The sequence below is a fragment of the Pygocentrus nattereri genome, chromosome 1 (genome assembly GCF_015220715.1).
Source record: "Pygocentrus nattereri isolate fPygNat1 chromosome 1, fPygNat1.pri, whole genome shotgun sequence".
In the NCBI taxonomy this organism is placed as follows: Eukaryota; Metazoa; Chordata; class Actinopteri; order Characiformes; family Serrasalmidae; genus Pygocentrus; species Pygocentrus nattereri.
This window is the reverse complement of record NC_051211.1, coordinates 43488530-43503911: the sequence shown is the minus strand read 5'-3', so window position 1 is coordinate 43503911 and position 15382 is coordinate 43488530. Positions and strand designations below refer to the sequence as shown.

Sequence of the window (15382 nt, the reverse complement as noted above, 5' to 3'; positions counted from 1 at the left end):
GGATTATGACGCAAAACATCTATACCAACACCTGTCTATGTAATAATCTCTTAATTCTGGCGTAACAATCTTTCTGAATGGACTAAAGCGAGCCAAATGAACCAGGCTGAATGAGGTGAGAACGTTCTAGAGGTGTGGTTCTCTGTCCTTGTACCTCAATCAGTTTATTACTTGTGTAGAGTGTGTTGGGACAGGGGAAAAGGAGACGCTCACTTGGAACTGGATTGAAGGTCTGGATTTAAAGACCACTGTTTTTAGATTCTCCCAACAATCAAACGTTTCTGGTTACTGGTGTTTGGTCAGTGTGCTTTGGCCTTGAAACACTCAGTGTTTCATGATCTCCAGGTTCAGCTAACCAAACTGTCCAAACACAATAACCAGAACTGTTTGACTGTTGTAAGAATTTAACAGAGGTCACCAAATCAGGACCTTTAATCAATTTCAAGTACTGAATTTTGCCATGACTAGTTAAGTGACACTTTTTTAATCCCACAAACAAGGAAATTCCACCACCGCATTTAATCCATCCATGAAGTGAAACACCACACACACACTAGTGAATACACACACACACACACTAGGGGGGCAGTGAGCACACTTGCCTGGAGCAGTGGGCAGCCCTATCCCCAACAGTTTCATCATCAACTAACGATTTCAAAACAGAGGACCTGAAACTGGACTCAGCACCTAAATCTGAAGACTTCTGACATGTTCTCCCCATATTAACATAAGACATTCAGATCGTTAGTTCTTTTTATGGACATACTCGTGGTCATGTATGATCTGAATTTAAATGGTCAATAAGTGAAGTGTGCCTCTCTGAGAACATTTTTCATGTATTTGAGGATTTCAAATGATCACACACCACTCTTCAAATTAAAAACCCCTAATAAACCTTTAATTAGAGCAGTTTAACAAGACAAGTGACAAATTACATTAAAACATCTGAAGCTTTAAAAAGCCTGGATTATTGTACACCTTCCCCTCTGGCTTGCAGGTCAGGGATATTGGTCAAAACCATACAATGTATTGAGACTGCCGCTGCATAATATTACATTTTACAGTTATAAATGTACAGTGTTTACATAAGATACATTAGAGAGGAAAAATAAACATCAAGAACGCAGATGCAAGTCAGGCGACACTTTGGAGGCGTGCCACACCAATCCAACTTTACATTCACTCTCTTTACAGACTGCAGAAAAAAAAGGAAGAAACAAATACATATATTTAAAAAGAGAGAGAACAGGAAATGCCAGGCTACAGAAACAAAGGAAAATTACAATGATGTGTGCAAGAACCTGGTTTCTTAGAACATTTAGTGTTTTTATATCTCACACACCAGCTCTGAGAGGGTGGACATAAAGGTCACCCCTGCACCCCCCAACCCAAAATAAAAGGATAAAAGAATCAAAGATAGGGGGGTTTTGTTGTCAGCTACGGAGTGATTTGTATTAACTGAAATCATGTGTGTACGTTTAGCTAGACATGAGGACTCAAATCTCATGTCATTAAAGCACAAAATATTTAGGAGGATTAATAGAGGATCAACTGCAGTCCGCTCTTAAGCGATTACAGCCATTTTGGACCATTTTAAAAATTGTGAATACATTCCCAACAAATGCAGTGCCAGTCAATAAAACAGCACAAAATTAAGGCACGATTAGGTTATTTGCTGCAGAGAAGAGTGCACCTGTTGTTTTGTTTTGTTTGTTTTGACTACATGTGCATCCTTTGTACATCCGCTGCAAATATTCCACCCCGTATTCACCTGCACTGCATTTCCCATAATAAAAAAAAAGCTCACACAGAGCAGCAATTATGGAGAATTAAGGGGCAGATTTACTAAACCCACTTAAGCAACACCACTGGCAGTGATTGGTCAGTTTGTGTTGCTATTCTCTGCCAACACTTCTCTGCCAAGTTGTCAGAACTTTTGCATATGCTACTTGATTAAGTCAATCTGGCCCTTGGTGTTTACTTGGGGACAGTTTATTTCTAATACGAATTTACTCTAAAAAATTGTATTAACCTCAGAATATGCAATTACACTTTATTAACCTGTCTCATGACCTCAAAACATGAGACTGTAACATGACATGCTTTCTGTTTGTGAATACATCTCAACACATGAAGAATAGCAAGGCTTATCGGACCTTGAGACAAGATGTAGCCCTGCCACAAGCATAACAATGCACATAAGAAGGTGTCTAACCAGAACATCTGGAAAAATTGGGCAGCTTCAGACATTAAGTAATCACTTTGGTGTGCTGTGGTTATCGGTGGATGAGGAAGCAAAGTCAACACCGAACTGCACAGTCATAGTGAAAATGTGTAACTTTCAAAATAAAGAAAATAATAATACATTAGAGTATACTGAACATACAATCAAACTGGGAAGATTGAGGCAGACTGCATGAAGGGAAGGAATCAAGCAGAAAACTATAGAGGGAACCAATTCACGGTCAAAGCCTCCTTTGACACTTCTCTAAACTCAAATGAAATCGATGTAACTATATTGGCAAGAAACTAATTCAAGCTTATGACAACTTGCAGTTTTACACAGATGATTTCAACCACCACCATTCAACAAAATATTTACAGCACCCTTTCCAGAGTGTGTGCATGCCATTGTTTTTGGACTAAAAACAAAAAAAAAATAATAAAAAAAAAAAAATAAAGAAAAGGGAATATATCAGCTAACACATCTTCAGGGAAATAAACATCCATTATATGATACAATTCAAAGCTTAAATATAGGGATACTTTAACCAGCACATGCAGCTATGTATAGCCCAACAGAACTCCTTTTAACTAAGGAGGGGAACAAGTTGCAGAAAAAGCAGAGGGAGGAGAGCAGAACCTCAGCAGCATTTCCAGCTCTCATTTATTTCCTCAAATCTGACCATTAGAATAAATTGGAAGCCATTTTGTTTCCTTGTTTAATCCATAAAGACAGTCTGTAAACAAAAAACAAAAGTAAATGGGAAAAAAAAGAGATGTATATTGTGTCCACTGCACCAAAGTTGGAGAGGAGAGATATGAACAACCGGCTCTTCTTAGCAAAGCTCTGATAATTCCACATATGTCCACCACCAGTATCGCTCCAGTATGCACATTTCTCCTCTTTGGTTTGATCTCAAAGATGAAGCTCACAGGTAGGTTCAAACCTTCCATGAGTGATGTTGACTCCTCCAGCCCACAATGAGGAGAGAGCTCCTGAGCACGATTCTTGTTGAAGAGAAGGCCCAGGACAGAGTAGCCTCACCAAGGGAGAAAAAGTGAGGATGGAAGAAAGAGGAAAGGAGAGAGTGTAAGAGGAGGTGGTGGAGGTGAGAAACTGTTCATGTGGCCCTCAGGAGAAGCCCAGGGTGCTGGATGTGCTGGAGCGCTGATGCAGACGGGCCATCGTGTTCATGCTGGAGCTGGAGGCCTTGAGGGGTGTGTTGCAGCCCAGGGCCTGTGGGAAACGCTGGTGGTAACGGTCCAGACGCAGGTACTTTACTGTCACCAGCTTCCCTGGAAAGGCAAAAAAAAAAAGTCAAGTAAAGCACTGCAGCACATGGTCATTTGTAAACTGCAATGTTGCTTCACAACCTCTCCTTCTATTACAATTACAAAATCCATTTACCATCAAACCAAGAGCCATGAAGTGCCTTGAAAGCTTTCCCAGCATGCTCCGCTGAAAGGCACTTCACGTAAACACAGCCCTACGGGAACAAAACAGCACAAGATAAGAATTTTCACCCATTAGCAGACTTATATTCTAGGGTGAATGTTGCTTTTATGCTTGTCTAACTGCTTTGCCTTTACACACAGCACTGAACAGTAAAGTAACAATGAACTGAGAAAACTCACCTCTCTTGAGTTCTTATCAACAGCAATGTGGACAATTCCATCATTGTCACTGCATTTCTCCAGAATGGCTTCATGAATGGCAAGATGCCAGTTTTCCCCCACCTCCCTGTTCAAAACAGAAGACTGAGTGGTGAGAAAACATCTGGGTCCAGACCTTTAACTGGCCTGTCAAATGCATGTGTTTACACAAGCATCTCAAACATGTTCACACAATGAAACAGTCATGGACAAGCATTGCTGTGTACTTTAGTGCCTACAATTTAGAATAGAATAGAATTCAACTTTGTCATTGCGTATGTCACAGGTACAAAGCAACGAAATGCAGTTTGCATCCATCCAGAAGTGCTTAGCAGCAATATAAATATATATACATATATATATATATATATATATATATATATATATATATATATATATATATATATATATATATATATATATATATCTTACAATGTACAGTAAGTATAGTATATACAGGTTAAAAAAATATGAGGGGGTATGAACATGAAGGGGGTTATACAGGTTATAAACAAGAATGTACAGGTTATAAATATGAGGGGTATAAGTACTATGAACAGATTATAAATATGAGGGGGTATAAAGTACTATGAACAGGTTATAAATATGAAGGGGTGAAAAATTTCAACTCAAAGCTGGGCATACATTACAACAATTACAAAACCATAACTAGGGATGCATCAGTACCATTTTTCAGTCCTTGCCAATACCAATACCATACTGAGTGGCCTACTTTAATTAAGTAGTTGTTAGTGTAAATAAGTGTAATAATTAACAAGCTGATAAAATCTAGTTGATTTTAAATGAAGTACATTTGTTAGCTATGTTACATTGGTTACCCTGGTCTGAACAGCACTGTAGTATTTGTGTGCAGCTGTAAATAAAGTATGTTTCATAGTTTTGTTCTCATGTTTTTCCATCTGTTTTGTTCAACAAAGTCTCTGAAGCAGTGACAGCAGGAATCACATTTGAGGCTAATGCACCCGAGGAGCACACTGCGTGTTGATGAGAATCTTTCAGTTGAATGTCCTCTAAAGACAGTTATTAAATGTGCAGTTTTAGAAATCTAGCTGTTTCATTCAAAATAACATGCTGCACAACCAGTACTGAACAGAAACACTGAGAAACTGAGTTACAGTAGCGCTGCTAACCCATGCCACGCTGTAAACTAAAATCAGGCGGTGATGTACAAAGGTAGGACAGCACAGTCTTTCTACAGCCTATTTTACAAAGACAATTAAAAAAAATTTCCAACATAACATGTACACCTCACAATTCTATTTAGATAAACTGAGTAAAACTGACATATACAGACTTTGGTACCACAAATGCCCATTTTTCCAGCTTCCACTTAGTCAGTGTGTCTCCACTGTACCAGGGAAGTGGTTGTGACTGTGTTAGTGTGCTTAAAAACGGCATGTCTGGCAAAAATTTACCAAGGTGTAATGTTTCAAGTGACCAGCAATTTTACGTCCAGCCATCACAGCATCACATACACTTTGCTGTGTGAGCAAACTTCACTGCCCGCTTAAATCATTTGTTCACTATCAAGCAGTGTGCGCTAGGTATCAGGTGGTATTATGTGTTAGCACTCGTGCATTTTTAGGAAGTCAAGTACAAATAAATGAGCATGGTATCAAGCCAAGACCTGATACCAGTATTGATATGAATGAACCTCTAATCGACTGTCCAGCCCTGAGAGCCAGTTTGAACACCATTGTACTAGACCACTATGCCATATATATTATATATACACATATATATAAAAATAAAAAAACACCTGTTTTGGTCACAGAGAGCACTCAAAATACCAAATCCTGATACTGTGACTGCCAAGAACTAAAGCTAAAATTGGACCAGACTTTTGCGTTTTTTATGCACACAAATAGCAAGCTAAAATAACATGGTGGATGAGTGTGTTTGAGAAACACAGACATCATTGTTTTACAGGAAAAGTAAAGGCTCTATATAGGACCAACTGCAAGCTTAAAGGGTTCTTTGATAGAGAACGTGTTGCATATGGTTCTTCATAAAACCTTTTTGAAAAAGGTTCTATATAGCACTGAAAAGTATTCTTCTATTGTTACAATAATGTTGTCAATCTTCTTAAAAAGTTTCTATATAAAACCATATACAACACATTCTCCATCAGACTGATGAACAATTTTAAAATGCAAATAACCATTTAAACATGCAAATAGTTCTTCTGAGTTTTTATATATACCCACTGTCCTTACTAAAGAATGCTTGAAGAACTATTTTTTTTATTTTAGAGTAAAGTTCTGGTCCACAGATCATCAGGTCCTCGTGAACATTTTCAGACATGCCCAACCAAAGGCCTACCATCATTGCAAAGCTACACTGGAAAGCTAAATACTGGCTTGGTTATCCTCTCACTCCACCAATTTCAATCTGATGGAGTTTCCAACCTGGAAAGTCACAACAGGCAAATCGGGTTCCCCAGAAAAAATGCTAATGACAAATCTTAACCAGAACTGGTACTTCGAGAACTTACATTACAGGATCAAACATGTTGCGAATCTTCAGACATGGCGTTAAACTGTTTGGTGGTGAATTCCTCCGATCCAGTGGGAATGCTGAAAAGCAGGACGGCAATAACAGTATGTTGAATGTGATGCATTGGGAATCAGTTACACGATGGCCAGAGAATGTCACAAGGAGTCTTACCTTTACCCTGCCATACTTTGGAGGGCATACTGCACAACTTGTCACAGGACATAGAGGGCTGGAGCCACCTCCAGACAAGGAAGTCAGCTCCCCCGATCCTCTGCGTTTCTGTGCGGATGCGAGACTCGTTGGCTGAGAGAAATGACACAGCTCTGTCCCACACTTTCTTCATCTTCTTCCTGCCATATACACACAAAACACCAATCATTTAGATCTTTACTAACATGATCATTTTAAGCTGCAATGAGAAAGCAGATGGTTTATAGGTGGAGTTAGCCAGAGTAATTTTAATACTCTTGTATACTGTTATTTTTTTGTCACTTAATATTTTTGAGTGATAAGTTGTCATGTTTCCTTCTTTTGTTGAGCCAATTCCTATAACATCTATATGAAATTAGTATAAAACACTGAAATAACTCACCAACGCATTAATCCTGAATGAAATTTATGTCTGCCTATTAATATTATTTCTCTCTATGGACCATGAACTTGGACCACTACGTTAACAACAGAAAATGAACAAACTTTAAACTTATACACTCCATTCAGTAAACCAGCTAAACTGAAATGTAGTTCGGCATTATTGCTGCTAAACAAGTAAGCAAATATGCAGTCAGACTCATCTGTCTCCTTAGGGCTGCCCCTAGAGCTGGAGCTACTTATTGATTCATCAATAATTACTGATGACTGTACAGGAATCAACATGTGAAATTTGTTGCTTTTTGTATGAGTGTATGCTTTGCATGACAGAAGGAACAGCATTGAAGGCTCTAACAGAATTTGTTAGTGAGGACAATGGATTCAAACCTGTCATGTGGCTGCACAAGTGAGTCTCGCACATGAGGAATGGGCAGGTATGGCTGCAAGTCCTTATTCTCCTGGCATGCCTCGTTATGGCTCCTCAGAACATCTGCACACACAGAAATAAGCTTTTAAATGGGCATCAGTTTTCACGAAACACATTCTGAATGTCATTTATGCAGGAGAACCGGTCTCTATACCTATGATCCTCTCCACCATGTCATACATCTGCCTGGTCTCCTCCTCCTCCCTCCTCCAGCGGTACTTCATGTAATACAGCAAGGTCCAGACAACACCAATGCCTTCAAGAATAGAGAAAAAGCAAAGGATGGCAAATTGAACACAAGGCAGCAGCCTAAAAACTGAGTGCTCTTCCCTTTTGCACTGATCAGAATCAGCATAATCATAAACTTAGGTTCAAATCTTTGTATAAGTAAAAGCTGAAGCGCTGAGACCAACCAGCAAGGATGAGGAGCACTCTGTAGATCACAGTGAAAAAGGCTCGTCGGAAGCGGCAGATGAAGGACATGTGTGGGTGGGTGGACTCCAGACGGGAGATATCTGACACTTCCTCCACTGCCTGTGTAGGGTCAGCTGCAATCAACCTGAAAAATTTAGATCAAGAATTAACAGACAAATGCTTATAGTTGGGCCCCAGGTATAACAAGACATGTACCATATTTATTAGAAGTAACTGTATTTCAAAATACCCTAAGCTTTATAAAACATAATTAAAGAGTATGGTACAATAGCCTAAATGTTCAGCTTACCTTATACCAACAATTTCTCCCGTTTTAATTATCCACTCCAGTGATATCTGTACCCAATCTTCGTAGTCTGTATTTTGTAGCTGCACAGAACAATACGACAATATATAGGTAAAATATACAATCAAATCCAATCTCACAGATCAAGCAATAAACTTTACCAAACACAGAATAACTAAAGGGTTAAATTAAAACAGATGTGAAAAAAAATGTGTTTAATTCAAAGAGACAGCTCATTTAGATTTACCCAAATTATTTAAAATTCCACTTGGTGTGAAGGAAATTAAATGGCCATTAGCTGCATGCCAAAATGCAGCCTTACACTGTCTGGGCAAACCTTAACGTACCTTCAGAAACTCAGCAGCCTCGGAGAAGGAGATGCTTCTGTTCAGTGGCTGGTTTAGATCTTTGCAGTCATGTTCACCTGAAAGAGAAGTCAAAATGTTATTCAAAATGACAATTTCAATTACATGTTTTATTGCTCACAACGTAACAAACTGTATTTACATAAACCTACTATAATTGTAGTGCTGGGAGTCAGAAAACTGAAAAACATCAGTTTTATAGTATCAAACGATTTCTTTAATTTACTAGCCCATGCTTCCTGAGTGCTGGTACTATGTGCTATGCCAAACCTGACACAGCTTGTTTTGATTTCCTAGAGAAAATCTTAGGACCCTGTTCATACCTGGCATTAACATTTGACCCAAGTGATCTAATCACAAGGAGACAGCGGGATCTTCAGCTGCTTACACCTGCCAATTGTACCATCACTTCCGACTGATTTTCATGAGTTGTAGTTCGGTGCTCTGAAAATTTTCTACATCTGTCCTTTGCTGTGCTGCGAGTCCTTGTTCATGTTAATTTATGAACTGCTACAAAAGTTTAGACTGATTTGATTATGATCACAACTTAAACAAAAGAGAGAAAAAAAGAAAGAAAAGCAGCTCCTTCAGTTTCTGCTGTGATGACAGTTGATTTGACAGTCCTTCAGTGCTGTTGGGGCTGATTGAGACACCAACGTGCACACTACAAATATCAAGTTCATACACTTTCCTGACTATCTGGTATGATCAGAATGTAATCAGAGGATAACGCATCTCTAACGCAACAGACCCCATTCACCTCTACTTTGTACTGTACACTTATATCACCATAGCTGTAGATTAATTCCAGGGACCAACAAAGCTTCACCCAATAGCACAAAAGGTAACCAGACAGAAAGTATATCTACAGATAACTATCACATGTGGTATGACATTACATACTATTACATGTGATTAAAAATTTTGTACTGTTCTTACATAAATCCATTAGTAACACTAAAACTAAATGTCAGTACTGTTGTGTGATACCGACACAGATACAGAACTCGCAGTAGAACTTGAAACATCTGACAGAACCAGACATGAGCAATTGAGGCACGTCAGGTTCAGACAAATGGTTCAAGCTCTACTGGGAGTGCTACATCTGTATCATTATTAACGTCATCACAAATATGTGTCTGGCTCAAATTACACGCTCAAGTTTTCGCAGCCTGCCTCCTGCTTTTAAGTCATTACTATAGTCTTCACTACTTTCATTATCTTAAAACTGTTTTTTTATGTAGCATGCTGGAGGCACTCACTCAGCACCGAGGCCCATGCTTGTGAGAAAACAGGACATAAGCCGTGAACAGATTCGGGAATGTGCAGTTTAGTGCAGACAAGAGAATGCTTGATTTGTTTGGCCAAAAACATGTGTGTTGTATGTTTGATGCACAGAAAAAAAAGAATTTTATTAAAGATTATTAAAAAAAAAGAATCTTGCTATATCAGCACCACACAACGTAACAACAGCACGGTATGGAACGTTTACCAACCTTAAAAAAACTAATACGTGTGAGGTGCTGTTGAAAAATATGATTACAAATGCATTCGTTAAAGTAAGTTAACAAATAAATAATAAATGTGTTTTGGACAGCTGAACATTTTATTATAACAATTTAAATTGTTTTATAATTTAATTATCCACATATTAATAACAGCAAACAGCTTTCTAGGGCTATATTTAGGTTCAGGGGAAAATTTAGGCCAATTTAAAACTCCCAGCACTTTATAATTCACACAAATGAAACCTTGCTAGTGTCTTAACAGTAAGCATAATGCTATGGTAAATTTCTAAATCAGCTATCAACATTAGGCTACACTTCATAATATGCAATCACCTGCAATATCAGCCAGATGATCATGCAGATGAAGTAGAAGGCTGAGGATGAGGTCTCTTTCTCTGTTGTTCTAGAAGGGAAAAAAGAGCAGTTACAGCAGCATATTTACAGTGACTCAGCCGGTTTTACTACAATCCTGTTTCAGTGCTAACCTGATGTGCTGAACCTTTCACAATTAAAAATATGCTACCCACACTAGCATTCAAACATTTGAAAGAGAAGGAAGAAAAAGTAGGCAATCTGACATGGACTAAACTTTTTTTCTTTGTAAAAGTGTAGGGGAACACAGTATACCTGGATACTCAATTCTTGATCTCAAATGTAAGATATTACAGACCTAATAATTTTAATTAAAAATGTAGCAGATCCATATCTTTTTTTAAAAATAACACTGAATAAAATATTATTTGATGAATGTGAGATTAATAAGTCTTATGAAGAAAATAAAGAGGTCACAAAGTATTACTTACATATGAACTGTCAAACTCTGCACCAAATGGGTGGTTCTTGACTGCAAAAGAAAAACAGCAAAATTAATACTATTAGAGCAGTAACAATAAGACTTTTAAAGTCAGTTAAATCTAATGAGAAAATTTCATTTTAGCAAATGTAGGACTGCATTTCCCAGTTATGACTGTTGAGGGCAGACAGACGCAGCAGCGTGAGCATTTGAGTCCCTCACCCTTGCACTACTGTCTGCAACGGAATACACTGAACTGAGCTTCACCCCTCTTAACAACCAAGAATTAGCACAGCCAGATCTCCCTTGTGTCTCAGTTGGACGCACTAGCTCACTGAAACCATGGATGGGGTCAGACAGGAAACAAAACACTGAGGGACAGTAAACTGAAAACATTTCCATTGTTGAGCATGTATTAAGTACTTATATAATATCAGTTCCTTGAAAGGTGAACAACCACATAAGCCTAACCAAAGCCTAATCAGAATGCTTCACTTAGTCCAACTGAAACATTTCTGAAAGGGATTTTGCAAGACTCATGACAAAAATGTTATTATTTTGGACAGCCGAGCACTGGCATATGCATCATACAGCTTGACATTCCTTTCATTAATATAAAATAATCCTAAAAATAGGAAGTTGTCAGGAAATTAGCACTGGTATTGGATCAGTATTTCGTATCGACAATTATTCTGACCTCGGGTATCATGGAATTAGTACTAAGAGAAGAAAAGGTGGGATCAGTGCATCTGTACACAAAGCCACATCTAATAATTAGAGCACGACCTATATATTGGTTGACCAGTATTGACAATCTGCAGTTTTGGCAAAAATAAAACTTTTTTTGTCATTAAATCAATGAACAGTGGGTTTTTAAGCCTCTTAAAGTTGACATCGGCCACAAAATTAATATCAGTCAGACCCTACTATTAATAAGGACACCACACAGCAACCTAATGTAAGTGGCACTGGACACAGTCAGGCTGCCAGCCAGCAGAGTCAATCACTCTAGCTTTGGCCGTAGGCTTCCCAGGTCCCTTGAGAGACGAACAATTAGGCCGCTTTAGCTCGTCTGTGACCTAGATGTCTGCCACTCGCTCTTCACTCAAAGCTCCCTCCCAAAGAGCCTCCATGGGCACGCCACACACTCAGGCTTTCGTAATACACCCACTGGGTCCTTCTGCCATGGCAAAATCAGACAGAAAACATGGGCTACTTTATCAAAAACTGAAACTTTGGACCATTCAACGTCCAATTTGCCTCCAGCTAATCACAGTGGTGCGATTACTCTACTATTTTTCACATTAGGAACACAACTGAGAAGACATTACCTGTTACACTGTACAACTGAACTTGAATGTAAATTCTCCAGCCATCAATTGCAAGGTGGTGTTTTATGCCAGTAAAACCAAAGACTGCTACAGTCTAAATGCAGGCAGCCTTTTCTGTGCAACTTCATGATGCAGAGAAAAGCATCACACACTAATAGGAAGAACATTTTTGCCTGTGTAGGCAGAGAACTGTCCTAAACCAAAGTTCACAGCAAACAGTTATTTAATGATGAGAAAAAGCACATATCCAACCCATAAAGAATAAGTCTGCTATGCTGAGAGATCAAGCAGGGCTGATAACACACAATTACACTACACTGAGTAACTGACTCATTTTGCTTCTTTTAAACTTTTCATTACTGCAGCACTGTGGTAGGTGAACACGGGGCGCCTACAACGAGACAGTCATACCACAAAGCAGACAAGAGGTGGAACATGCATTCCAGTGCCTTCAAGGGTGTCTCACTCCTGTTCAGATGTTAATGCCACCCCTCTCAACTGGGCAAAAGTGGCATATTCTGCTTCCTGTCTGAGGGTGCGAACACCTCAGGGTGACAAGTGGTAACGTATGCGTCTGACACGTCTGACTGAGATAGTAAACGCAGCCATTTGAAGGATCTTAAGGAATTTGCCATGTCATTTTTAGGCATAAACAATTTCAGCGATTTCCTTTTTTCTACATTTTGGTCTGAATGAGATGAGGCCCCTCATTTAAAACACTGTGCATGGATTCACATGATAAACTTCTACAGAAGTACGAAACAACTTATAGATCCTGACTCATAACCATGCCTAAAAAGCAGTCTGAATCGCAAACTTCAAGGTCCTCAGCAAGAATTAACTACAGAACCCATTTTACAGGATTCTGGTGAGTAAATATACAAATCTGAATGAAGCACTGCCCATAAATGCAGCAGAAATAAATGTATCATACCCCTTTTAAAACAACCAATCTGGCTTTATTCATTTACATAGATTTTGCATATTCTTGGATTAACCTGCACTGCCAGTGATGTCCCACCACAAAGAACCAGTTTCCCAGATCCAGATTAAACCTAAACTAGTGAACCTGCACTAAAAACTATTTCCAAAGGTGTTTCTCCAAATGCACCACAGTTTAGACCAGCATTAATACTAATCCATGTCTGGGAAATTCAGCCTAGTGTAATTTAGGCTTAATATGGCTCTGGGAAAACGGACTCGTTCAAACGAGTTAACTGATACTTGGATTTTCAATTTACTTGTACGCTCCTCATGAGAAAAGCGAGTTTGTAAACCAAACGTTCTCGCATACACGGTTGTCTTGACAACGAATTACAGACGAACCCAGGATACTTACTAACGACTCCCTCCGTGGAGCCGGAGCCCCGCATTCGCAGGTACATGAGGCCGAGAAGCACGAAGAAGAGACAAGCAGCGGTCAGGAGGAACATGGACAGATAATGTGCACTGAAGCCGCCGGTGCCTGACACCTCCTCTCTCCGGAACTGCTCCAGGAGCTCATCCTCGGGAGCCGGCTGTTTGCGTTTAGTGCCGGCCTGACCGTAGCTGTGGTTCGAACCGGTATGGTTCGAGTGGTTGGGACGATAGGTCGTAGAGAGGCTGTTATAGGAGGAGGAGGAGAACCGGGGTCTGAGGCCGAGGCTAAACGTGCTACTGCTGCCGGCGGCTGCGCCCTCTCCGCCGTCTACGTGGTTCTTGGGGCTGATGCTGCTGCTACCCATGTCCCCGCCATTCTCACCCATTACGCCAGAGCTGAAGCGAAAGGTATTCGTATAGATGCGGTTCAGGTCGGACGTGCCTTGCTCATTGCGCTCCGTGCTCCTTTTCCTCGGGCTTCCTTCCTCCTCTTCCTCCTCCTCCGGTTCCCTGCCGCTTTTGGACAGAGACGGGGAGGCTTTCGATAAGCTTCGCCTGGACAGCAGACGACGTTCGCGTTGGCGTTCACGCTCTTCCAACTCCTCCTCCTCCTCTTCATCCGTGTCTGAGTAATCCCCTGCTAGCTTGCTGCTATTGAGCGAGTAAGGCGACCTGTTCCCGTTTAAAGCCCGGCTGCTCCTCTCGGTCTCTTCTTCAAAGTTGTTTTCTTTCCTCAGCTCAACATAATCCTTATCCCCCGCCAGGCTGGAGCCCCCTAAGCTCGCCTTACACCGGTCTGCCCACCATGGGGACGACCCGAGGACACTTCTCCGAGCCTCCAAAAGCCCAACAGGCGACTTGCTGGGGCCGCTCGCACTGACTCCAGCGCCGCTTTCTTGGGGAGGCCTTAGCGACTGCAGCCCCAGCCCGGAGCCTCGGTCTCTCCTAGAGTCGCTGTGGTTCAGGCCTGCTTTGTGCCGAGGCGGTTCTGCGTCTGACTCGTCCGAGCTGAAGCCCAATACAAACTTTCCGGCCCTGTCCGGACGCTTTGCGTTCAAAAGCTGGCGGGCCCCGGCCGACCTGGCGCGCACAGCCGCGGCTCCCGCCGCTGGGTGGCCGTTACCGCCGCCGCCGCCACCGCTGCTGTTGTTGTTGTTGATGCTAACGCTGCTACCGCCGCCGCCACTGCTGCGTCCCTTGGCTCCCCTGGACCGCTGCTGCTGCTCGTCGCGTAGTTTTTTCAGCTTTTTCAAGTACACAGGCCGAGTGTTCTCCGTGACCGGACCCGGTGTGAACCCTAAGCGTTTTAACTCGGAGAAAAGCTCCTCGTCCGTTAGCTGCGCCGCCGCCATCTTCACACCAAACTCACGCAGAGAGCGCTGGAGGAAGTGACGTAAGAGCAGCCAGTGAAGTTGGAGAGGAAAAAAAGTTCAGCGGAGTCAAAACCGCCCGACTCCAATGTTTAATGCTTTATTAGTGAAATTACAGTTACAGGAGAAGTAGTGTCAGGTCAGGTCACGAGAGTAGTGAAATGTAGGCTAATATCGTACAAAGGACAATATGAAGCACAATAACATTTAAAATTAGCATCTTTAGTTTAGCACGATTTTTATTTAAAAAAAACATCCCCACTGTTTTAATTAATGGTTCCGAAATATAATTTAATTGCTGGAACCGTTAATCACACAATTGTAATTGTTAAGTCTAAGTCTAAACTTTGTGTTATAAATGATAATTTTAGACGAAATATCTCGGTTGTTTAATTTAGTCATGTTAGATCACCAACTGACACGTTTTCGATTATTTTGTTTTTGACGGTTTTAATTAATGGTCGGCAATTAAAACAATTTCAAGCAAAATGCCTCTGATGTGCCTTTGTTCCGTGTTAGGCACG

The 15382-nt window shown here is 40.6% G+C and overlaps 1 protein-coding gene across 1 annotated transcript; it reads right to left on the bottom strand.

Moving 5' to 3' along the window:
* Positions 1-876: 876 nt before the first annotated feature.
* lemd3 (LEM domain containing 3) lies at positions 877-14840 on the bottom strand. The gene is made up of 13 exons (XM_017695829.2): positions 13469-14840; positions 10809-10849; positions 10339-10408; positions 8480-8556; positions 8136-8215; positions 7825-7970; positions 7566-7667; positions 7372-7474; positions 6565-6743; positions 6392-6473; positions 3859-3964; positions 3632-3710; positions 877-3519 (listed from the first exon to the last, which is right to left on the bottom strand). Exons 1-13 carry the CDS (start codon positions 14838-14840, stop codon positions 3356-3358), a joined length of 2601 nt encoding a protein of 866 aa, XP_017551318.1. The 3' UTR covers positions 877-3355.
* Positions 14841-15382: the final 542 nt, after the last annotated feature.

Excerpts from the sequence above, each read along its gene's own strand:
- lemd3 (XM_017695829.2), bottom strand. The coding sequence starts at position 14,840 with ATGGCGGCGGCGCAGCTAACGGACGAGGAGCTTTTCTCCGAGTTAAAA. Across the intron at positions 7,668-7,824 it reads AGTGCTCCTCATCCTTGCTG|GCATTGGTGTTGTCTGGACC; the intron begins GTTGGTCTCAGC and ends CTATTCTTGAAG. Across the intron at positions 6,474-6,564 it reads CAAAGTATGGCAGGGTAAAG|CATTCCCACTGGATCGGAGG; the intron begins GTAAGACTCCTT and ends CCTGCTTTTCAG.